At 46.9% G+C, this 26,394-nt stretch overlaps 1 protein-coding gene across 1 annotated transcript in view; it reads right to left on the bottom strand.

The window, feature by feature from the left end:
* Positions 1 to 26,394, bottom strand: part of LOC142312194 (uncharacterized) — a 163,675-nt gene that overhangs the window by 21,244 nt on the left and 116,037 nt on the right. Inside the window, exon 11 of the mRNA XM_075351095.1 lies at positions 25,628 to 26,355. Coding sequence (XP_075207210.1) covers positions 25,628 to 26,355 — 728 coding nt within the window. The remainder of the gene's footprint in view (positions 1 to 25,627; positions 26,356 to 26,394) is intronic.

Here is a 26,394-nt window from a genome sequence, read left to right as displayed (position 1 = left end):
CAAGAACTCAGCAGGGAGAAGAGCACAGGAGCAGCCTCATACCAGAGAAGCTCCACCAACACCCACCGCATCCTGCACATTACAGGCTCTAATATGGCTCCTCAATGTGAGGGCACAAAAGTGCAAAAATCAGGCAGGGAATGAAGGGGTTAATGCCCCCAGTAATGGGGAATCTCCACATACCTCCTCCTGCAGAGCCGCACACTAGATATATGGCTGCTCTGTGCTTCCAGGACCTGTGATGATGTCACATGGAGGGGAGGAGTCAGGGGTCACATGATCAGCTCCTCAGTGTATGCAGGACTCTGCTGTCTGTGCTGGGTGTCATGGTGCTGGATGAGGGGAAGGTTATGTGTGGGGTCAGGAGGGGTTTACAGTGTGGATGGAGCAGAGCCGCGTGTGTACGAGGTGTGCGGAGCTGAGCCGCGTGTGTACGAGGTGTGCGGAGCTGAGCCGCGTGTGTACGAGGTGTGCGGAGCTGAGCCGTGTGTGTACGAGTTGTGCGGAGCTGAGCCGTGTGTGTACGAGGTGTACGGAGCGGAGCCGTGTGTGTACGAGGTGTACGGAGCGGAGCCGTGTGTGTACGAGGTGTGCGGAGCTGAGCCGTGTGTGTACGAGGTGTGCGGAGCGGAGCCGTGTGTACGAGGTGTACGGAGCGGAGCCGTGTGTGTACGAGGTGTACGGAGCGTAGCCGTGTGTGTACGAGGTGTACGGAGCGTAGCCGTGTGTGTACGAGGTGTGCGGAGCTGAGCCGTGTGTGTACGAGGTGTGCGGAGCGGAGCCGTGTGTACGAGGTGTACGGAACGGAGCCGTGTGTGTACGAGGTGTACGGAGCTGAGCCGTGTGTGTACGAGGTGTACGGAGCTGAGCCGTGTGTGTACGAGGTGTACGGAGCTGAGCCGTGTGTGTACGAGGTGTACGGAGCTGAGCCGTGTGTGTACGAGGTGTACGGAACGGAGCCGTGTGTGTACGAGGTGTACGGAGCGGAGCCGTGTGTGTACGAGGTGTACGGAGCTGAGCCGTGTGTGTACGAGGTGTACGGAACGGAGCCGTGTGTGTACGAGGTGTACGGAACGGAGCCGTGTGTGTACGAGGTGTACGGAACGGAGCCGTGTGTGTACGAGGTGTACGGAACGGAGCCGTGTGTGTACGAGGTGTACGGAGCGGAGCCGTGTGTGTACGAGGAGTACGGAGCAGAGCATGTGTGTACCATGTGTATGGAGCAGAGCCGTGTGTGTTCAAGAGTTGGGCCCACCTAAGGGGCTGATACCAGGAGAGAAGTACAATGAGACCCATGTTAGTTCAGTTAGTTGGATATCGGCTGGAGAAGGACTAGGATCTATAGCTGAGGCTGGATCCTAGAGCCTGTGTATGGACTGTTACAGACTGGAGATCAGTGGCCATGTGGGATTGCGTTTTGTTGTTCACCCTGTTGGACTCAAGAAACTCATATAAGGACCATTGCCATATTTTCCCTGGCGTTGGAATACCGGGAGACGCCCCTTGATCTTTTTGTTTTGTTGTGGACTCCTTGCAGACTTTAAGGATCTACACTTATGTTTGGTGCTTTATCTTTGTGGTTCCAATAAAGCCCTTTGGATTGTTCCTTGGCCTGGCGTCCTTTACTGCTCTGCTGCATACCCCGTCACAAGGAGTACGGAGCAGAGCATGCGTGTACCATGTGTATGGAGCAGAGCTGAGTGTGTACGAGGAGTACGGAGCAGAGCATGTGTGTACCACTTGTAAAATGCAAAGCTGTGCGTGTACAAGTACGGTGCGGCGCCGTGTATCTGCGATGTGTACAGAATTGAGTAGTGTGCGCACAATGTGCCCTTAGTCGTGTGTGTATGACTTGTATGGAGCGGAGCCATGTGTGGGAAAAGTTTATTTACACTCGCCGGCATTGAGGTCCTGAGCAGGGCAGATCAAAGTATTGTAGTGCGCCTGCACGGGACCTCAATGCCGGCTAATGTTGATGACTTAGGATGCGTCATGGCCTCAAGCTTCAGAAGAAGGAGGACAAGATGGCTGAAAGAGGAGGTGACGGCACCGGAGAACGGAGATACCCGTCTGACCGGTCTGCATCCCACTGCCCCTTAGGTGAGTATTATAAAGTGATTTTTACGTTCTACACAGCGGCCTGGGCTCTTATATACAGCATGTTAGATTAGACCTAGATTTGAGCACAAACCTTCCTATATATTTAGACAGAGCTAAGAGGAAAGTATTGTTGCAAATTTTATCTAAGTACCACATTTTTATAATGTGGCAGTTATACAGGCAGGAGACAGGTAAGTCGTGCAAGACAGTAAAACAACCTTGTTCCTAGATCATTTGTGCCGCAGAACGTATTGCGTGATGTGCCTATGTATTGGTATCATTTATGCTTTAGTAATTTCAATCTCCCTTATCTACCGCCTTTTCACACATTGTGTGCACTTCATCTATATCAGTCCCTCTCCCCTCCCCTCCCCTATGTACAGCTCTCATGCCTTTTCACACATTGTGTGCACTTCATCTATATCAGTCCTTCTCCCCTCCCCTCCCCTATGTACAGCTCTCATGCCTTTTCACACATTGTGTGCACTTCATCTATATCAGTCCCTCTCCCCTCCCCTCCCCTATGTACAGCTCTCATGCCTTTTCACACATTGTGTGCACTTCATCTATATCAGTCCCTCTCCCCTCCCCTCCCCTATGTACAGCTCTCATGCCTTTTCACACATTGTGTGCACTTCATCTATATCAGTCCCTCTCCCCTCCCCTATGTACAGCTCTCATGCCTTTTCACACATTGTGTGCACTTCATCTATATCAGTCCCTCTCCCCTCCCCTCCCCTATGTACAGCTCTCATGCTTTTTCACAATTTCATGGCTGCTTTCACATCAGCATTTTTTTGCCTGACTGCAAAAAAACGCAAACCGCATATGACCAGATTCTTTACAAATGTGTTGTCATTTCAATGCATTTGCAATGGAATGGCGTCAATATGCAGTGACTTGCGGTTGCGTGCGGCACGCAGTGGATCCGTTGTTTTCCGGTATTTTACCAAGTTTCAAAAACGCTACTTGTTGCGTTTTTTACCTCGGTCAAAATACTGCATCTTACTGGATCCGATGCAATGTACCTGCAATGTAGTTCAAAGGGCATTGGATCCTGATAGACAGGATCCTGTTTTCTGTACTGAGCATGCCCAGAAAGCAGCCTGGCATGGTCAGTACAGAATTCTCTCTCTCTGGCCGGTTTCAGACGTCCGTGTTTTATCAGGTACAAGCCACACGCATGGTTATGGTCATACATGTAACAGTACCGAGAAAACACTTGTCTGTGAAATAAAAACGTTCTATATTCACCTGTATCCAGCAATGATGTCTTCAGCTCTGCTGTCTCCTGCTCCTAACCGCCGCTCATTATATTATACTCACTGAATATTCACTGCCCGAGGATCTGGAAGCAGGAGCATCGCAGGGACAGCACCGGGAAAGCACCGCGGGGACAGGTGAGTATACAGCAAGCAGCATGTGTACTGTGACGTCCAGGAGGTCATTAGAGTTCCCAATGACCTTTGGTGGCATCCTGATGACACCCCCGTGACACCCACGCTACAGCGAGTGTCAGGAGGGTGACTTCATGGGTTCATCAGAGTTCATTGGGAACTATGATGAGTCCTCGATGCTGGCCCCACAATGCTCCAGCTTCCAAGTCCTCACTGCACACACACACACACACACACACACACACACACACACACACACACACACACACACACACACACACACACGTGAGCACACACACACACGTGAGCACATATACACACATAGCAGACACACATGAATACACCGAGCACATACACACACATAGTGCACAAGCATGTATACACTCAACACAGACACACACCTATGTCTTCACACACACAGACACACACACACTGCTGGATACTCACCTGTCCCCAGCGATGCGGTCCCCGGCACTGAAGTCCCCAGTGCTGCTCCGGCTTCCAGCTCTTCAATGCAGTGCAGTTAATATTCAGTGAGTATAATTAGCGGCGGTCAATAGTGAGAGGCAGCAGATGGACGTCTGAAACCAGCCTCTCTCTCTCCAGAAGACCAGCATCGTGGAGGGGTGAGCGGGAGTAATAAAGATAAAGTCCCTAAGTGTGTCTGTGTATTTACTTCTAATAAAGTATTTTTTCTCTGTGTGGTGTCTTTTTTTTTTTTTTAACCCTTTATTGGAGATTCTTAATGACCGGGTCAAACATTGTCTGACATTAAGAATCTCGGGCTTTATACCAGCTGGTAAAACAAAGCTGGTATTAACCCCTTATTATCCAGCGTCAAGGCTGCTGGAAGAGTTGGATACAGCGCCAGAAGATGGTGCCTCTTTGAAAGCGTCATTTTCTGGGGCGACTGTGGACTACAATTCACAGCAGGGGGGGGGGGGCATAAAGCTTGTGCCACCCTGCGCTGCGGATTCCAATCCCCAGCTGCCTAGTTGTACCTGGCTGGACACAAAAATTGGGCGATGCCCATGTCGTTTTATGTTTAATTAATTCATGAAATTCATAAAATAATTTAAAAAAGTGCCGCCCTAAATTTTTGGTTCCCAGCCGAGTACAAATAAGGCAGCTGGGGGTTGGGGGCAGCCCGTACCTGCCCGCTGTACCTGGCTAGCATAGAAAAATAGGGCGAAGCCCACATCATTTTTTTTTCTTTAGTTTTTGGGCAAAAAATTTAAAAGAAAAAAGGGGCTTCCCTGGATTTTCTATTGCTGGTGAAAGTAACACCAAGCAGTGGGGTTTAGCAGCCAGTAGCTGCTTGGGTTACCCTTAGCAATAGAAAATGCAGTGGGAGCCCACGCATTTTATTTATTTTTTTTACCCCTAACCCTAGGTTTAGGGTTATGTGTCCAGGGATTTTGTTTTTGTTTATTTTTTTTAATTAATTTAAAAAAAATTGACATGGGCTTCACCCATCGAGTACCCAAGCATTTTACTGCTCACTCATCCCTACTCCTGACCACACACCCAGCAGAACAAGTAATCAGATCAGCTAACTCCAGTGTTGGCCGATTACTTGTTCTGTGTCACCTGCATCCATCACAGCGTGGCGGGCTTTGAGGTCAGCTGAGTTCAGCCTGCACAGGAGTCAGATGATCTGAACGCAGCTGAACTCCAGCCCGCACACTCTGCTATGCATGCAGCGGGATACAGAACAAGTAATCGGCCGACATTGGAGTCAGCTGATCTGATTACTTGTTCTACGAGTTCAGCTAAGTCCAGATCAGCTGACTCCAGTGCCGGCCAAACTCAGCTGACCTCACAGCCCGCACACGCTGCGATGTATGCAGGGGGACACAGAACAAGTAATTGTCCGTCACTGGAATCCTCAGCTGATCTGAACTCAACTGACTCCTGACCACACAGCCCGCACATGGTCACACGTGATCGGCAGCAGGCAGTGACTGCTGTTAACCTGCATCCATCACAGCGTGTGCGGGCTGGGAGATCAGGAGTTTCTCTGACTTCCAATCATCTGACTCCAGTGCCGGCCGATAAATTCTGTGTCCTGCTGCAGAAGGATCCGGTAAAATAACAATTGCGATTGCATGCGTTGCACATTAAATCCACCGGATTCGGTCAGATGCAGTTTTCGGCAAAAAAAGCTGATGTGAAAGCAGCCTAAACTGCACAGATCCATTCACTCCCACCATACAACGCAACAGATGCTCTCACAAATCACTTAACCATTTAACCATCTGCTCACTCTTTTGTCCTTCTAGTCCAAGGAGATATCTCGTCTTACTCATTCTCTGCTACATTAAGAAACCCTTCAAATCTCATCAATATTCTTTGCATGTCTTCTGTGTCCTTTAACTTTGTCCTCTTGATCCCATGGGCAGCATGTAACAAACTCTCCTACATACATGACTTTCTTTTTAAATTCCCTTAACTTCCTAGCTCTTACTGAGACCTGGATACAGCATTCAGACACCACCGTTGCTGCTAATCTCTCGTATGTTGGTCTACAATGTTCACATACCACCAGACCTGAGAACAGACCAGGTGGAGGTATTGTCTGCTCCTTTCAACAAAATGTGCTTTTCAGGTTAAAACATCAGCACCCTCACTTCTCTTCCCTTCTTATGAGGTCTACACTGTCAGACTTTATAGGCCCTACTCTCTGCGAGTGGCAGTTGTTTTTCACCTTTCTGGTTTCTTCTGTCAGTTCCTCAATGACTTGGCCACATGGCTTCCACACTTACTAGCCTGTGACATTACCAGTCTCATCATGGGTAACTTTTACATCCCTATTGTTGATCCTCTCCTCGTATGTGCTGGTCATCTTTTATCTCTAACCTCCTCTTTTGGCTGTTCTCAGCTTAGTAACTTTACTACATATGAAGACTAGAACACGCTGGACCTGATCTTCTCCTGGCTCTGCTCAGTGCATGATTTAAATAACTCTCTGATCACAATCTTCTTTCATTGCCTGTCAACAACTGTCTCCCTGCTCAGGAAACCCCTATTTACCAAACTTATAGGATTATATGTGTCGTTAATACCCAGAAACCTATGAAGAATTTGCATTCGTCATTGGCCCCAATTGCCTCCATCTGATGTCCTGACTCTGCTGTGATGCATTAAGTGCTCTGGATGAAGCTGCACTCCCTACATATACAAAAACTCAGCACAGATGGTGGAAACCCTAATACATGCTGCAAACACATTTTCTCCTGCGGTGCTCCAGGTGTGCTGAACGTCTGAGGAGAAAATCCAATCTGGTCGAAGATTTCATCCATTATAAGATATGCCTAAAACTCTGCCCTTCACCTCTCCAAATAAAATTACTTCAACACCCTCATCAGTTTACTGTCCAACAATCCTGTCATGCCTCGGGATTTGCTCCGATCACCCTCTATGATGTCATCTGTCTCCCTTTCCATTAAGCTACAGTCAGGTTTGGTCTCTGTCCAGGTTCTGATCATCTTTTATTTGTGTTCATTTCCTTTCTGTTTTCCATGCTGTAATTGAACTTGCCCTACCACCTGGTTGGTGTAGATATTTAAAGTTTCCCCTGGCTTTTCTTTTCAGCTGGTGATATGCTGAAGTGGAACCTGCTTTGAATTGCAGCCTTTCAGCCAAGTTCAATTCTCTGGCAGATTGTTACCGGTATTGTTTAACTTATTTTTTACACTGTACCTTGCCCCGGATTCTTAAGGAGGTATGTGATACACTCGATGGCCTATCAAGAAACAAGTCTGAGTTGTCATCTTAGTCACCCAGTTAGCTGGGACCTCTAGTCTGTACAAGAACCGGGGTGGTCAGGTGTAGTTGTATTGAGTTAGACCTTATTTTATTTAATTATTCAAATGTATGTACTATAGTGTGAATAACTATCGCCAGCCTACCACATTTCGTGTGTGCTGAGACATCACTATGGACACTAAACACTTTGGCCGCGCAATTGCTATCCCTAGCTTTGGAAGTGGTGGGTATTAAGTAACAACATGCACTTGCCACCACTGCAAAGGTTTCGTCACATCCAAAGGTTGTCTCTGAACCTAAGGTAAAAGTTCCAGACTGCTTCAATGGGGACCGAAGTAAGTTTTACATTTTTTCCTCTTCTTGTAAAGTGTATTTTTTTACGTTCGTCCAGTTTCCTCTGTGGGGAAGTTCAACATCTAGGCATTATTATGTCTTTGCTTTTCTTTGAGGACTAATATTTTTGTAGAAGCTTTCTTTTCTGCACTTGGTCTCATTTACGTTGATCTCGATAAGGTAGCAGTTTCTGAGTTGGTGATTCATATTCTGGTTCAGGTTAATTATAAAGTGGATGACTATTGCTCCCATTTCAGATGCTGGGCAGTGGAAACCTCCTGGAATGATCCAGCTCTCTCCAGTCAGTTTTGTCAGGGACTTTCTAGTCAGATTAGAGATATGATGTCTTATAGTCCCTCTTCATTGTCATTGGAGGAAGCAATGTGACTGGCTGTTCGTTTAGATCAGGGGTGGGGAACCTCCGGCCCGTGGGCTGTATACGGTCCGTGATGACTTTTTATGCGGCCCCTGGGCACATTCCCGGCGACCGCAGTGCTCTGGCGGTAGCTACTCTTTTCCCGGCTGCCAGCCCTTTAAATCCCACTGCCTGATGCTCTGTGGGTAGATGCTAGAATGTACGGGCTCCATCCAGATCCTGACATCAGCCCGTACATTCTAAACATACTCGCTACTAAACGCTAGAATGTACAGGCTTCTCCCAGGCCCTGACTGCAGCCCATACATTCTAGGCTTAACTCCGGCCTGTGCTAGAGTACTCTGGTGGGCGAGGTAAGCAGCACTCTGCAATAAAGTCACAGAAGAGCTGCAGCAGATTTACCGGCCCCCCGGACCTGTGCTGTGCTGTGTGTGACTCCTCCCCCACCCCAGTACGGTGAGTACTCAACCCATCGCTGCCCCGCCGCTCAGTGCTGTGTACCCCCTAGTACTGTGTGTACCCCACTCACGCTGTGTGTACCCCCAGTGCTGTGTGTACCCCTAGTACTGTCCATGCCCCCCTAGTGATGTATATGTCCCAGCATGTCCTGTGATGTATACGCCCCCAGCCCCTCTTGTGATGTACATGCTCCAGTCTCTCCTGCAGCCTCTCCTGTGATGTGTATGCCCCAGCCCCTCCTGTGATGTGTATGCCCCAGCCCCTCCTGTGATGTGTATACCCCAGCCCCTCCTGTGATGTACATGCCCCAGCCCCTCCTGGGATGTGTACTCCCAGTGTCTCCTGTAATTTACGTGCCCCAGCGTCTCCTGTGATGTGTATGCCCCCAGAATCTCCAGACCGAGACTAACCTGGAAAAGAAGCTGTGAGAAACAAGATGATCAATATCACTGAACATCACAGCCGCACCAAAGAAAAGCCGCTCCAGTCACCACAGTAGGGGTGAGTTAATTAATTGTTTCACCAAATATAGCCGGGTAATTTTCAAGTTGATAATTTGGTGTGGCCCCTGATGGTTGGTAGAAAATTCCAAATGGCCCCCGGCAGTAAAAAGGTTCCCCACCGCTGGTTTAGATAGACATCTGACTCCTTCCTTTCACTCAGAAGTCTCAGGCAAATTATTATCATTATTATTATTAATCATAATTATTATTATTATTATTATTATTAATAATAATAATTATTATTATTATAGCGCCATTTATTCCATGGCGCTTTACATGTGAAAAGGGTATACAAAATAGGGACAGGTACAATAATCATAAACAATACAAGGCACAGACAGGTACAGGAGGACAGAGGTCCCTGCCCGCGAGGGTTCACAGTCTACGAGGGATGGGTGAGGATACAGTAGGTGAGGGTAGAGCTGGTCTTTCACTGCTGTATCAGACTGAGGGTTACGGCAGGTTGTAGGCTTGTCGGAAGAGGTGGGTCTTCAGGTTCCTTTTGAAGCTTGTCAAGGTAGGCGAAAGTCTGATGTGTTGTGGCAGAACATTCCAGAGTATGGGGAAGGCACGCGAGAAATCTTGGATGCGATGGTGGGAAGAGGAGATGAGAGGGGAGTAGAGAAGGAGATCGAAGGTTACGTGCAGGTGAGTACCGGGAGACTAGGTCACAGATGTAGGAAGGAGATAGGTTGTGGATGGCTTTGTAGGTCATGGTTAGGGTTTTGAACTGGAGTCGTTGGGCAATGGGAAGCCAGTGAAAGGATTGGCAGAGAGGAGAGGTCGGGGAGTAGCGGGGGGGTCAGGTGGATTAGCCGGGCAGCATAGTTTAGAATAGATTGTAGGGAGACTGTTAGAAGGGAGGCCACAGAGCAGGAGGTTGCAGTAATCTAGGCGGGAGATAATAAGGGCATGCACTAGGGTTTTTGCAGCTTCTTGGGAAAGGAATGTACGGATCCGGGAAATGTTTTTGAGTTGGAGGTGGCAGGAGGTGGAGAGGGCTTGGATGTATGGCTTGAAAGAGAGATCAGAGTCTAGAGTTACTCCCAGGAAGTGAGCACGTGGCATTGGGAAAAGTGAGTAGCCATTGACATTGATGGATAGGTCATGTGGGGGGTTGAGTGAGGAGGAGAAGAGATAATGAATTCTGTTTTGTCCATGTTCAGTTTTAGGAATTGAGCAGAGAAAAAGGATGAAATAGCAGATAGACATTGTGGGATTTTGGTTAGTAGGGAGGTGATGTCAGGTCCAGAGAGGTAGATCTGCGTATCATCAGCGTAGAGGTGGTACTGAAAGCCATGGTACTCTATGAGCTGTCCCAGGCTGAACATGTAGATTGAGAACAGCAGGTGTCCTAGAACTGAACCTTGGGGGACCCCGACAAATAGGGGGCGAGATGAGGAAGTGGTGTGAGAGTGGGAGACGCTGAAAGTACGGTCGGTTAAGTATGAGGAGATCCAGGCTAGGGCCAAGTCTGTGATGCCCAGAGATGAGAAAATTTGTAGTAGAAGGGAGTGGTCTACTGTGTCAAAGGCAGAGGCTTTGGCGGTTAGTAGGTCACTACTGACTTTAGTTAGGGCAGTTTCAGTGGAATGATGGGGTCGGAAGCCAGATTGTAGACAGTCGAAGAGGGAGCAGAAAGAGAGGTATGAGGACAATTCGAGATGGACATGCTGTTCCAGTAGTTTTGAGGCGTAGGGGAGAAGAGATATGGGGCGATAGTTTGACATAGAGGAAGGGTCAAGGGAGGGCTTTTTGAGGATGGGTGTAATGGAGGCATGTTTAAAGTATGAAGGGAATACACCAGTTCTTAAGCGGGCTTTACACGAGGCGATAGATTGTGTGATATGTCGTTGGGGTCACGGTTCTCGTGACGCACATCCGGCATACCGCACGACGTCGTCTCGTGTGACACCTCCTAGCGACGCAGTAACGCTCACAAATCGTGAGTCGTGTACTCGTCGCTAGGTTTCATAAAATTGTTTAATTAAAATGGTGGCAGTTGTTCATCGTTTCCGTGGCATCACACGTTGCTCCGTGTGACACCACGGGAACGATGAACAGCAGCTTTACCTGCCTCCCGCGGCACCCGACGGCTTAATGGAAGGAAGGAAGGAGGTGGGCGGGATGTTTACATCCCGCTCATCTCCGCCTCTCCGCTTCTATTGGCCGCCTGCCGTGTGACGTCGCTGTGATGCCGAACGTCCCGCCCACACCAGGAAGTGGACGTTCGTCGCCCACAGCGAGGTCGTCCGGAAGGTAAGTACGTGTGACGGGGGTTAAACGAGTTTGTGCGCCATGGGTAACTAATTGCCCGTGCCGCAAAAACGACGGGGGCGGGTACGATCGATTGTGCTATCGCACAATCTATCGTCTCGTGTAAAGCAGGCTTTAGTGATAGGTTGAAGAGATGGGTTAGGGCTGGGATGAAGACTGTGGTGAGATTGGGGATGAGGTGGGATGGGAGGGGATCAAGCGGTCAGGTTGTGAGATGTGATCTTGAGAGTAAAGTGGAAAGATGATCTTCTGTCATGGTGAAGAAGCTGGATTTGGAGGACGAAGGGTGAGTAGTTGTGAGGTGGGGCTGTCGTGATTGTGGGCCAAAGCTTGCTCTGATGTTGTCAATCTTCTGCTTGAAGAAAGAGGCAAAGTCTTCAGCTGAGATGAAAGGAGAGGGGGGTGGTGCCGGGGGACGGAGAAGAGAGTTGAAAGTGTTGAACAGCTTTTTGGGATTGTGAGATAAAGAGGATATGAGAGATGAGAAATCTATACAAATTAGGGCCTGCTGAGAGTCCAAGGAAGGAAGTGAACTGGGAACCCCTGCGCTTTTTTCCTGGTACTGTGGTCATTCAGGTCATGTTATGATTCAATGTTTTAAGTACAAGAATTAATTTGGATTTTAACGTATAATGACACAGGTCCTAAGGCCTGAAATGATCTCTCATGCATATATCTGTCATACAGTGTGATGAATATGGCATATCCATACATGCCAGTCCACCTGCCAATCATACATATTTCCACACATCAGATTCAGGATAGAATCCAAAACCTCCATCTGGAACAAATGGTGAAGGGTGAAAGGTAATTATAATAAGGAAGAATCTTCTGACTAGAGCAGGACCCCTGGTGACAAAAGTAATTCAGCTAGTTAAGTGGGCGGTCGATTGCTAGATTCAGAGAAGTTTCAAAGAGGACCTGGCAGACAAACAGACACCTGAATAAAAAGTATAAAATTGGGGTGTGCGTGGCTCCCACAAAGATGGCAGGCATATTTTCGGCCTCAGAATAGTGGGATGCACGTAACACATTTTTCCTCAATTGTGGGCCGTGCATATCAGCCCATAATTAATAACTAGCCACTGGAGGACAATAGACATCATGTTTCCTAGCTATGCATAGATAAAATCATAATGGGAAACATAATATCTTCCACATGGGATGCTCAGAGGTGGAGATATGAGGAAAGCTGCCATTTCATAATTCTCTGGAACCTGAAGGTCTATGTCAAGCGCTGTCATAGGTCACCAGGTGGGTGGTATGCGGGAGATACGTGGGTTATTAAAAATCAAAGTGGACATTTTGGAGGTCATGTCCAGTAAATGTGTGAGGAGTACCAAGGAAACCAGTGGCTCCACAGTGCCTCCCCTGTGCCTAGACAATACCAGGCCTAGTCGCAAGAAATAAGTAACTGATGCATATGTTCATCTGCTTGCTCCTATATCTTACTTGTATCTGCATTTCTGACCATAATATCTGGAAATTTCTCATGCATATATTGTTTTATCTAGTGTGCCCTTCAGACGATTAAATACAGTCATATGAAAAAGTTTGGGCACCCCTATTAATGTTAACCTTTTTTCTTTACAACAATTTGGATTTTTGCAACAGCTATTTCTGTTTCATATATCTAATAACTGATGGACTGAGTAATATTTCTGGATTGAAATGAGGTTTATTGTACTAACAGAAAATGTGCAATCCGCATTTAAACAAAATTTGACCAGTGCAAAAGTATGGGCACCCTTATCAATTTCTTGATTTGAACACTCCTAACTTCTTTTTACTGACTTACTAAAGCACTAAATTGGTTTTGTAACCTCATTGAGCCTTGAACTTCATAGGCAGGTGTATCCAATCATGAGAAAAGGTATTTAAGGTGGCCACTTGCAAGTTGTTCTCCTATTTGAATCTCCTATGAAGAGTGGCACCATGGGCTCCTCAAAACAACTCTCAAATGATCTGAAAACAAAGACTATTCAACATAGTTGTTCGGGGAAGGATACAAAAAGTTGTCTCAGAGATTTAAACTGTCAGTTTCCACTGTGAGGAACATAGTAAGGAAATGGAAGAACACAGGTACAGTTCTTGTTAAGCCCAGAAGTGGTAGGCCAAGAAAAATATCAGAAAGGCAGAGAAGAATGGTGAGAACAGTCAAGGACAATCCACAGACCACCTCCAAAGACCTGCAGCATCATATTGCTGCAGATGGTGTCAATGTGTATTGGTCAACAATACAGCGCACTTTATACAAGGAGAAGCTGTATGGGAGAGTGATGCGAAAGAAGCCGTTTCTGCAAGCACGCCACAAACAGAGTCGCCTGAGGTATGCAAAAGCACATCTGGACAAGCCAGTTAAATTTTGGAAAAAGGTCCTGTGGACTGATGAAACAAATATTGATTTGTTTGGTCATACAAAAAGGCGTTATGCATGGAGGCAAAAAAACACGGCATTCCAAAAAAAGCACTTGCTACCCACAGTAAAATTTGGTGGAGGTTCCATCATGCTTTGGGACTGTGTGGCCAATGCTGGCACCGGGAATTTTGTTAAAGTTGATGGTCGCATGGATTCAACTCAGTATCAGCAGATTCTTGACAATAATGTGCAAGAATCAGTGACGAAGTTGAAGTTACGCAGGGGATGGATATTTCAGCAAGACAATGATCCAAAACACCGCTCCAAATCTACTCAGGCATTCATGCAGAGGAACAATTACAATGTTCTGGTATGGTCATCCCAGTCCCCAGACCTGAATATCATTGAACATCTGTGGGATGATTTGAAGCGTGCTGTCCATGCTCGGCGACCATTAAACTTAACTGAACTGGAATTGTTTTGTAAACAGGAATGGTCAAATATACCTTCATCCAGGAACTCATTAAAAGCTACAGGAAGTGACTAGAGGCTGTTATTTTTGCAAAAGGAGGATCTACAAAATATTAATGTCACTTTTATGTTGAGGTACCCATACTTTTGCACTGGTCAAATTTTGTTTAAATGCGGATTGCACATTTTCTGTTAGTACAATAAACCTCATTTCTATCTAGAAATATTACTGAGTCCATCACTTATTGGATATATGAAACTGAAATAGCTGTTGCAAAAACCCAAATTGTTGTAAAGAAAAAAGGTTAACATTAATAGGGGTGACCAAACTTTTTCATATGACTGTATATAATTTAGTCCTGGGTTCTTTTATCTCGAATCCCATGTCCGTGTACTTGGTTTTGTATTACTTACTAACTAGGCTGGTTTCTGGCCTGATATAGTCCTGCTAACAGACTAGGCTTATATCTAACGAGAAATTGGTGGCAGACTACTCAGCTGGCATGGCCCTGTTTAACTGGGGCTAGTGAAGAGTCTGTCGGCCTGTCAGGGTTGGGAGCGAGTGGGATGCCGCACCTAAGGTTTGCCCAGCCCACTCTCTCCCTCCCCGTGCCTCCCTGTGCTCGCATGGACATAGGTTGTTAGTGTAACCCTGCGCCAAGCTACCCTTATGTACCACTTGGGGGTGCAGAATGTCACATGTTGGTGGAAGTGACAAGGTCGTATCGTGTGGCTCCGACGTTTTAGAGACGTCAGCGTGGGGTTGCAAGGTGCAGATTCCTCACAGATTAGTGGCAGCGGTGAGATGTCTGTGTGGTGAGATGTGTGTGTGTGTGACCCCCCGTTTGTTCGTCACACAGAGCGTTTCACTAACTTCACCAACTGTCAGGTCCTGTTCAAATTGCAGATTCTGATAATCCTGAGAGATTCTTTGGTGTCTGGGAGCAAAGCAGACTTGGGCGTAGACTTGCTGTGTCTGCTTGTTTGCACTCTTTGATCACTTGTTGTGTGGGAGCCTATCACATCTGCTCCCAACCTATATATACTACCTGGGCCTTTCATTGTATGCCAGCTATAGTTTATCTTAGTGCCCCACACTATCTGGTGCTTGTAGTTTTTGTTGCTTTATGCGTTGGTGGAGTTTATCCCAGTTCTTTTTTTGTATTTTCCTACCTGTTCTTGTTGTCCTCTTGAATCTCTTATTGTCCTATCGTGTGTGTGTGTGTGTGTGTGTGTGTGTGCGCACAGTGTGCAAAGTTTTCGTTTTCCATTGTCTGTCTTCATCTGTGTTTAACATCACTCTCTTACCCCATCCTTAAAAGGGGATCCTTAAAATGGGGGAGGGGGAGAAGAAAATCAGATTAAATCTGCTCAGGAGCAGGGCTAGGGATGGGACTCAGACATCTCCACCATCAGGAGTATCCCTGGGGTTAGGGATAGCATAGAGCCCTGTAGCATGATGTCATCTGGGTTAATATGATAGTGTCAGCAGCCGGGCTGCTCGGATCCGGATCCGCGGTGGCTTTAAGGGTGTCCAGACCCGGGGGTCGCGAGCAGGGGTGGGATTCAGCCGGTTCTGGGGGGTCGCGAGCAGGGGTGGGATTCAGCCGGTTCTGTCCGGTTCTGGAGAACCGGTTGTTAAAATACCAGCCGTTTCCCACAACCGGCAAGAAACAGCTCCGGCGACCCGGTTCCCTGTATTAATTTGTGTTAGTGTCTCTTTAAGACACTAGCACAAATGAATGCCGTACCTCCGCGCCGCACTTCCTGGTTCAGTGGAGCCTGTCGGCAGCGACGCGCTGACGCTGCAGAGGTCACGGCAGTGAGAGGAGGGAGCTCCTCCTCCTGCCGTCTGTCAGCGTCAGTAAGCAGAGAGCCGCGGAGGAGGACAGAAGACAGAGGAGAGGCCGCTGCTGCAGGTAAGTGCTCAGTCAGCCGAAGATGCAGGGAGAGGGGCCGCATAAGAGGGGAGCGCTATATGGGGAGAGGGGCCACATAAGAGGGGAGTGCTATATGGGGAGAGGGGCCACATAAGAGGGAAGCGCTATATGGGGAGAGGGGTCACATAAGAGGGGAGCGCTATATGGGGAGAAGGGCCACATAAGAGGGGAGTGCTATATGGGGAGAGGGGCCACATAAGAGGGGAGCTATATGTGGCTATAAGGGGAGAGGGGCCACATAAGAGGGGAGTGCTATATGGGGAGAGGGGCCACATAAGAGGGGAGCGCTTTATGGGGAGAGGGGCCACATAAGAGGGGAGCGCTTTATGGTGAGAGGGGGCCGCATAAGAGGGGAGTGCTATATGGGGAGAGGCGCCGCATAGGAGGGAAGCGCTATATGGGGAGAGGGGCCGCATAAGAGGGGAGCTATATGTGGCTATATGGGGAGAGGGGCCACATAAGAGGGGAGCTATATGGGGAGAGGGGCCGCATAAGAGGAGAGCTATATGTGGCTATATGGGGAGAGGGGCCGCATAAGAGGGGAGCTATATGTGACTATATGGGGAGAGGGGCCACATAAGAGGGGAGCTATATGTGGCTAGATGGAGAGAGGAGGCCATAAAAGGATAGTATTTGCATGGAGAAAGGGGCCATAATGGGATGGGATCTGCAGGGGGAAAGGGGCCATAATGGGACGGGATGTGCAGGGGAAAGGGGCCATAATGGGACGGGATCTGCAGGGGGCAAGAGACCACATGGGATAGGATCTGTTGGGGGAAAGGAGCCACATGGGATCTGTATGGAGAAGGTCGTTCGTTCCAATTTTAGCAGGGCTCCTTTAGTAATAATTTTTAAAAACTGTAGAAAAACCGTTTAATACAATAAGAGTGACAGTGACTGGAACAACTGGTGCTGGATAGGAGAGTGACTGTAGAGGAGGGTAAGAAGAGGAAAGAGATTATACTTTAAATTACTTGTATTTTTTGGTTGAGGAAAGTGCATGAAAATGGGTGTGGCTAACAAAATTGGTGTGGTTACATAATAGGTGTGGTTTTCAAATGGGCGGGGTTTACAGAGAACCTGTTGTTAAAAATTTTAATCCCACCCCTGGTCGCGCGGCCACTCAAATGAAGGGAGGTATTTACAAGGGGTGGTGTATTGAGAGTTTGTGACGCCACCCGTGGTGTGTGGTAAGGTAGAGTACCACCACTGCAGCTGGGAATACCCGGTGACGATGGAGTGGGCAGCCAGGTGTTTAACCCCTCCACGGGTAGGGGGAATGCCCCGGGACTCGGTGGTGATGGCTGGGAGGTGTCGTTGGGGAGGTAAGGGTCACTTGCGTACTCACTCAGTCCAATAACGCTGACACCAACAACTTAGTAAACCAAAGTTCTGGACACCGCTGCCGCTGAGGGGGGAGCACGTTTGGGTCACATTTCTGCTGGTGTTGCCTGTTGATCTGTGACCTTTCCCTTGGCACCTTGTTTCCTTCTAGTTGGTCCCTATAGCTTGAAACTAGTCGGGTCCTGCTCCCCAGTGTGGCTAACTGAGGGAGCTTGCTCTCAGGGTTCACGCTTGGGATTTCTTGGACCGTATTTGTGGAAAGTCCTATCCCCATCGTTGCGCTAGTACCCCGATTTTGGAGCGGGTGGAGAGCGGATCTTGAAGGCTCCGTTCTCGTCGGGTGAATTGTCAGGTTGCCTGAAGCTACTCTCTGACCTAGGGTCCACGTACCCCGTCGTGCCCTGGTCCCAGCCCGGTGATGGTACAAGGCCGCCTGCTGTCCTCCACGACAATGCCGTGCCCCTTTTCACGATCCCCTGCGACCGGGGGTCCAGCTCCTACCAGGCCCAGACCAACGTCTGCTACCTAGTACTTCCAAGGAGCCCAGCTCCTTACCTCCTCTCTCTTTCACCTCAAACGCTACACTCTCCCTCTGGGAGCTTCTTATCCCCAGCTCCTCTCACCGGGAGCTACATCTGTTCTCTCCCTGACACTCCTGACCTCCCTTTACCAACCCCCCAAGTGGGCGACCCTATTCCACTTAGGCCATCCACTGGTGTGTCTGGTGGGTGTGTTGCAGAGTGTTCCTAGGATTTTGATTAGCTGGTTTTGGCAACACCATAGGTTAGGGACCCATAACCAAGGATGAGGTGGATATTGCACAGAAGGGCAGATTGCACAATACCCTGTGATGACCTGATAGGCCAGGGCGTCACATTACTCTGTAATGTCTGATATGTTTTGGACATTTCTTATCTGAATTGTAAAGTGCTGCAGATTGTTGGCACTGTAAAAATAAAGATTGTTATTATGCCTGTTCCACCGCGTGGCAACCCAAAGCGTTTATGGATCGGACAGCCCCTGCCAGCGATTCTGCTTCTTCACGAAAACAGAGCACCTCTTCCTATTCTTCGCTGCTGTTTTGACAGGGCGAATGTCAACAACATGTTGATTGACAGCTGCCTTCTCACAGTTAGGCACCAGGGATTTGGCCGTCACTCAGCATGTTGTCGGCAGCAACACTCCATCAACAGAGCAGAAGAGAAGCAGCTGCTCTGTCGACATGACTTCAATGCAAGCTACAGAGTTGCCGTCAGGAGCAGAGTGTGTGCCAACAGAGATCTGCGCCACACACAACAGGCAAGTAGCTAACAACTATCTGCCTTTTAGTTTTTAGAGATGCAGGAGAGTGAAATGTGACCTGCAACCCCCTGAAGACTTCAGTGCCTTTTATATGAATGAATATGTATTTATGTGTATATCTGTAGTAATATGTTTAAATCCTTTGAGTGTGTGTATAAAGACAGCCACCATTATATGTCACAAGTCCTGGGTTCTTAGTTGGAAGGGTAAGCTTTGACCTCAGTTTGTCACACAGTTTTGCACAAACTTCGCCGACTGTCATGGTGGCCTTGAGATCTGTTCAGATTGCATATACTCCGCCCGATGGTTTCTTGGCTCAACAAAAGCAGACTCGGGTGTCGACCTCCTGCGTGCTTATTCACAGGCCAGCTTGCAAGAGTTAATTTCTGCTGGTCTCCTTGCTCTTTTGAACACGTTATACAGAGGCCTATCACATATACTCCCCTCCTATTTATACTGATTGAAATCTTCCACCCAGGCCAGCTATAGTTTGTTCTATGTTGGTCTGTGAGATGTGGTATCCTAAGCTCTCACCTGAAAGTTGTGCTTTTTGCTTGGTGCGGTTATGGAGTTTACCCCTGTTGTTTTGTAGCTTCCTTCTTACTCTTATTTTTCCCCCTGAATCTCTTAATGTCTTTACCTTTGCTGTGTGAGAGTTCCGGTTTTCCCTTGTCTGTCTTTAGCTGTGGGTTTCATCAGACTCCTGTCCTGTACCTCCCAGGGCGGGAGGGGGAATCAGATCAGAACTGATCAAGACCAGAGTCCGTAAGGAGTCTCAGGCCTCTCCACCATCAGGAGTATCCCTGAAATTAGGGATAGCGTAGGGCACCCTAGTCTAAGTGATAGCTTAGGAGCCCCGATTCCCTGCTATGCCAGAGTCATTGTGACACAGATTTAGTGACAGAGGTGAAAGAGTTAACTAAAGAATCCAGCCCATAGTGAAGGGAATATAAAGTTGGGTATTTCCTGATTTTAGGGAGTTCAGTAGAGATCATTGAAGAGTTAGGGTCCAGTTAGTAGTGTGGTGTGGAGAGAATGAACCAAGGGATAAGTAACAGACAGAAGGAAGCAGAGGTGACCGGTCTGTACTACAATGTTAATGCCTTTTGAGAAACTAATTGTGAAACCTGTTGCAAGCAAAGTGAAATGGTGTTTGAAATGTGTTATAAGTTAGCTACGTCACTTGTATGGGGTTTCTGCTGTTTTGTCAGGGGCTCTGCAAATGCGACATGGCGTCCGCAATCTAATCCAAACACAATATATACTCCAAAAATCAAATAGCACTCTTTCATTTCTGAGCCCTGCCATATGCCCAAATAACAGTTTTTGACCAAAAATAGGGTATCATTGAGTTCAGAAGAAATTGTGTAACAAATTATGGGGTCTGTTTTCTCCAAATTATCGATTGGTGAAAATTACAAATTTGGGGTATTGCAAAATTTTCATGAAAAAAATTGTACTTTTCAATATGATGACCTAATGTTATGAAATTCTGTGTAGTATTTTTGTATTCAAAATGCTCATTATAGCCCTGAATAAAATCTTTGAGGGGTCTAGTTTCTAAAATGGGATCCCTTGTGGGGGTTTCTGATGTTTAGGCACCTTAGAAGCCCTGCAAATGCAACATGGTGCCCGCAATTTATTTCAGCCAAATTAGTGTTGCTCCTTCACTTCCATACACAGCTGTTTGTCCAAACACAGGGTTTTGACCACATGTGGTGTGTTAGTACGCTGAAAAGAAATCGAGCAACAAATTGTGAGATTCATTTTGTCAGGCTGTCTCTTTTAAAGTGAATTAATTGGGGCTAAAGCAATATTACATAGTTGCATAGTTACTAAGGTTGAAAAAAGACCTAGGTCCATCTAGTTCAACCTTCCTCCACCAGTTCTACATTTGGTCACAAAGTCATTTATAACCAACAATGTTGTGTGTACTGAGGAAATCATCCAGCCCTTTTTTGAAAGCTGTTATAGTATCTGCCATTACTACCTCTTGTGGTAGGGCATTCCACAGTCTGACTGCTCTAACTGTAAAGAACCCTTTCCTATTTAGCTGTCGGAATCGCTTTTCTTCCACTCGCAGTGAGTGCCCCCTGGTCCTTAGTATTGTCTTCGGAAGAAATAAGTCATGTGCCAGTCCTTTATATTGACCACACATGTATTTATACATATAAATGAGATCTCCTCTGAGACGTCTTTTTTCTAAGCTAAACATATCTAACTTTTTCAACCTGTCATCATATGGGAGGCCTTCCATTCCTTGTAATAGTCTAGTTGCCTGCCTTTGAACTGACTCTAACTTTTGAATGTCCTTTTTAAAATGTGGAGCCCAAAACTGAATCCCATATTCCAGATGTGGCCTTACAAGTGATTTATAGAGGGGTAACAATACGTTGGGATCACGGGATCTAATCTCTCTTTTTATACACCCTAAAATCTTGTTTGCTTTAGCAGCTGCTGCTTGACATTGAGTGCTGCTGCTCAGCTTATTTGTAATGAGAATACCCAAGTCCTTCTCCTGTTCTGTAGTCCCGAGTTTACTTCCATTTAATGTATACGCAGTTATAGGATTACTCCGTCCTAGGTGCATTACTTTACATTTATCAACATTAAATCTCATTTGCCAAGTATCTGCCCATTCTGACATCTTATCCAGATCTTTTTGTAATATTATACTATCAAGTTCAGTTTTTAATATCCTACATAGTTTGGTGTCATCAGCAAAGACTGACACTTTACTATCAATCCCATCCACAAGGTCATTAATAAAGAGATTAAAAAGAATTGGTCCTAGCACAGATCCCTGCGGCACCCCACTGCTGACTATAGCCCATTTAGAGAATGTTCCATTTATGACTACTCTTTGTTTCCTATCTTTTAGCCAATTCCTTACCCAGTTGCATATAGTTTCCCCTAGTCCTTGCTTCTGGAGCTTTAGTGTAAGGCTATTATGTGGTACAGTATCAAATGCCTTTGCAATATTTTGGAGAATAAAAAAAAATGTTTCATTCCACTTTGCATTAATTTCTGTGTAGCATGTGAAGTGGATTTTTCTGCAGGTATTTCCGCAGGTTCACGCAGCAACTCCCCGGAATCCGTAGCTATCCATTGCTGCAGTATTTCTGCGGAATTGTTGCGGTAAACCTGCGAAACAGTGCGGATTTCGTGTGGAATTCCTGCGGAATTCCCGCCCTGTATCTCCATAGTGGAAAGACAGGAATTCCGCATGTAAATCTGCATGAAAAATGGACATGCAGTTACGTGCGGCTGCGGGAAATCAGCAGCATTTTCCGCAGCCGCAAATACTGCAGCATTGATACAGCACACCCCAAATCCCATAGGATAACATGAGGAGTGTCTGTACTTGCATAAACCCGCGGATTTATCTGGAAAATCTAGAAAATCCGCAGGTTATATTTATGAATTATTTTGTACAGCATGACTGACTGGTTTAAGGATATTAAAATTGACAGTTTAAAAATTACAAAATTTTGCCAAAATTATGGTATTTTCACAAAAAAAATGCAAAATACAAAAAAGAGGTATATTTTTTTGCAACTATTCAACTAGTCGAATTCAACAAGCTTACACTCCACAACAATACACAAAATAGTTTATTAGGAGGTGTAGACAGTGGTTTAAAAAACAAGAAAAAAACTGAAAACATTATACGCATGGTTTTACTTGCCAACTACCTGCCTGGTCTATATGACACACGCACGGATAGCTCCTGCTGGCGATTCTGCTACTTCATATTAACAGTGCAGCTCTTCCACTTCCGGCTGCTCTGTCGATGGGGCGTGACTGTAGACGTCATGCCCAGTCAACAGAGCTGAAGAGAAACAGTTGCTCTGTTGACGTGATGTCAGCAAAAGCCTCAGGATTGCCAGCAGGAATTATCTGTGACCACTCTGTGAAGGTGGGGCTCTGCGCTGAGCACAGCACACTGATAGTTACCAATGGGCCAAACTCTGCTCCAACAAAAAGTAAATGGGAAGAAGTATCACCAATAATTAAAGAACAATCAATTGTCTAGAATGCTAAGACTTTGTAAAAATCGAGTGTAAAGAATCTTGTAAATGTTCCTAATACATAGGATTAATTTACCACAAACGTGTTGTCAAAGTTGGATAACAAAAATGACAAACATCAGATTAAGTTGGGGGGTACCTATCATACTGTATGTTACAGTTATGCTATAAAGTACACATTTTTGAAAATTTAGTCACTGCAAAAATGGATATAGTATTTAAAATATCCAATAATATCCATATTGAGTTCTAGACAGGGCCGGCTCCAGGTTTTTGTGGGCCCCGGGCGGAAGAGTCCCAGTGGGCCCCATCCACACACAGACACCGATACGAACATATACATATTTAAAGACAAACTCACAAAAATACATATAAACAGACAAATATATACAGTCATATACACTGACATACACACACACACACACACAAGTCTGCTGCATACAGACACACACACACACAACTCTGCTACATACAGACAGACACATACAACTCTGCTACATACAAACACATACAGCTCTGCTACATACAGACAAACACACACACAAACTCTGCTACATACAGACAAACACATACAACTCTGCTACATACAGACAAACACATACAACTCTGCTACATACAGACAAACACATACAACTCTGCTACATACAGACAAACACATACAACTCTGCTACATACAGACAAACACATACAACTCTGCTACATACAGACAAACACATACAACTCTGCTACATACAGACAAACACATACAACTCTGCTACATACAGACAAACACATACAACTCTGCTACATACAGACAAACACATACAACTCTGCTACATACAGACAAACACATACAACTCTGCTACATACAGACAAACACACACAACTCTGCTACATACAAACACATACAACTCTGCTACATACAGACAAACACACACAACTCTGCTACATACAGACAAACACATACAACTCTGCTACATACAGAAACACACAACTCTGCTACATACAGACAAACACACAACTCTGCTACATACAGACAAACACATACAACTCTGCTACATACAGACAAACACATACAACTCTGCTACATACAGACAAACACATACAACTCTGCTACATACAGACAAACACATACAACTCTGCTACATACAGACAAACACATACAACTCTGCTACATACAGACAAACACATACAACTCTGCTACATACAGACAAACACATACAACTCTGCTACATACAGACAAACACATACAACTCTGCTACATACAGACAAACACATACAACTCTGCTACATACAGACAAACACATGCAACTCTGCTACATACAGACAAACACACACAACTCTGCTACATTCAGACAAACACATACAGCTCTGCTACATTCAGACAAATGCACACAACTCTGCTGCTCTGTGGGGCCCACACCCGCGGCTTGGCGGGGACAGCACCCGCGGCTTGGCGGGGACAGCACCAGCGGCACTGGCAGCACCCGCGGCTCGGCAGGGCCCACACCCGCGGCTCGGCAGGGCCCACACCCGCGGCTCGGCGGGTACAGCACCCGCGGCACTGGCAGCACCCGCGGCTCGGCAGGGCCCACACCCGCGGCTCGGCAGGGCCCACACCCGCGGCTCGGCGGGTACAGCACCCGCGGCACTGGCAGCACCCGCGGCTCGGCAGGGCCCACACCCGCGGCTCGGCGGGGCCAGCACCCGCGGCTCGGCAGGGCCCACACCCGCGGCTCGGCGGGTACAGCACCCGCGGCACTGGCAGCACCCGCGGCTCGGCGGGGCCCACACCCGCGGAATCGGCGGGTGGGGGCATTGGCAGGGGCCAGGGCATACATCCAGGGGGTAGAAGCAGCTCACCGGGGCCTATAATGGGGAGGCGGGGAGGGCACTTACCCGATTAGGTCACGGTGGAGAGGGGGCCCACACAGCGCCGGACAGAAGCTCGCCTCCTTCATCTGTGGGACTGAGAAGGCGGTAGCTCCGCCCACAGATGAAATTCAAACGAGGATGTCTGCGCGCCTTAAAGTGACGGCGCCGCAGATTGCTGCCGAGGACTGCGGTCCCCGGAACTCGGCCGGGGACCGCAGAACTGTAAAGGCGAGTGGGCCCCGGCCAAGGGACAGGAGAACTGACGAGGCCGAGTGGGCCCCCCCGGCTCTCCAGGGCCCCGGCATTTGCCCGGGTTTGCCGGGTGCTGACGCCGGCCCTGGTTCTAGAGAAAGAAACAAGATCCCAATGGTGGTGAAAACCCACTATACTTACAAAGCAAAGTGATTTTTTAAAAAAAAACAGATCCCAGTAGATTTTCCTACAAAAAAGGGAATGTATTGGACATGTAAATAGTAATTTGTAATAAAGGCTGCTTTACACGCCGCAACATCGCTAGCGATGTCGCTCGTGAAAGCACCCGCCCCCGTTGTGCATCACGGGAAATCGCTGCCTGTGGCAGACAAAATTGCTAGTACCCATCACACATACTTGCCATCCTAGCGACGTCGCTGTGGGCAGCGAACAACTTCTTTGTTAAGGAGGAGATTTGTTCGCCGTCACAGTGACGTCACACAGCGGCCCGCCAATAGAAGCGGAGGGGCGGAGACCAGCCGCATTAACGACACGCCCACCTTGTTTGCCGGCAAGACGCAGGTACATTGTTGTTCGTCGTTCCCGGGGTGTCACACGTAGCGATGTGTCCTGCCTCAGGAACGACGAACAACCGGCGTCCTGCAACAGCAACGATATTTGGGATATGAAAGACATGTCAATGATCAACAATTAGGTGAGTATTTTTTATCGTTAATAGACGTTCGTAGCTGTCACACGCAATGACGTCGCTAACGAGAACAGATGTGCGTCACAAATTCCGTGACCCCAACGACATCTCGTTAGCGATGCTGTTGTGTGTAAAGCCCCCTTCAGAACATGTTTACTATTGTAATACAGAAAAGGGAAAGATGTTTGTTTAGACATTATGAATGCTGTGATGTCTAACAAGACTTGATTTCTCTGTAAAACATTTCCCACATTCTGAACATGAATATGGCTTCTCCCCTGTGTGAATTGTGTGATGTCTTGAAAGATGTGATTTATTTGCAAAACATTTCCCACATTCTGAACACGAATATGGCTTCTCTCCTGTATGAATTCTTTGGTGTCTAACAAAAGTTGATTTATCTGTAAAACATTTCCCACATTCTGAACATGAATATGGCTTCTCACCGGTGTGAATTCTCTTATGTCTTATCAGATATGATTTATCTACAAAACATCTTCCACATTCTGAACATGGATATGGCTTCTCCCCTGTGTGAATTTTCTGATGTGAAAATAAATGTGATTTTTGTGAAAAACATTTCCCACATTCTAAACAAGAATATGGTTTCACTCCTGTGTGAATTTTCTGGTGCTCAACAAGACTAAATTCATCTCCAAAAATATTTCCACATTCTGAACATAAAAATGGCTTCTCCTCTGTGTGAATTCTGTGATGTGTTGTAAAATGTAAATAATTTGCAAAACATTTCCCACATTCTGAACACGAAAATGGCTTCTCCTCTGGGTGAATTCTCTGGTGTCGAACAAGAACTGATTTATATGTAAAACATTTCCCACATTCTGAACATGAATATGGCTTCTCCCCTGTGTGAATTCTTTGATGTCTAATAAGACCGCATTTCTGGTTAAAATATTTTCCACATCCTGAACAAGAAAATCTTTTCTCCTCTGTGGGATTTTTTTGATGTGTAACAAAA

This window comes from Anomaloglossus baeobatrachus, chromosome 5 (genome assembly GCF_048569485.1).
Source record: "Anomaloglossus baeobatrachus isolate aAnoBae1 chromosome 5, aAnoBae1.hap1, whole genome shotgun sequence".
NCBI lineage: Eukaryota > Metazoa > Chordata > Amphibia > Anura > Aromobatidae > Anomaloglossus > Anomaloglossus baeobatrachus.
This window is presented reverse-complemented; position numbering and strand designations above follow the sequence as displayed.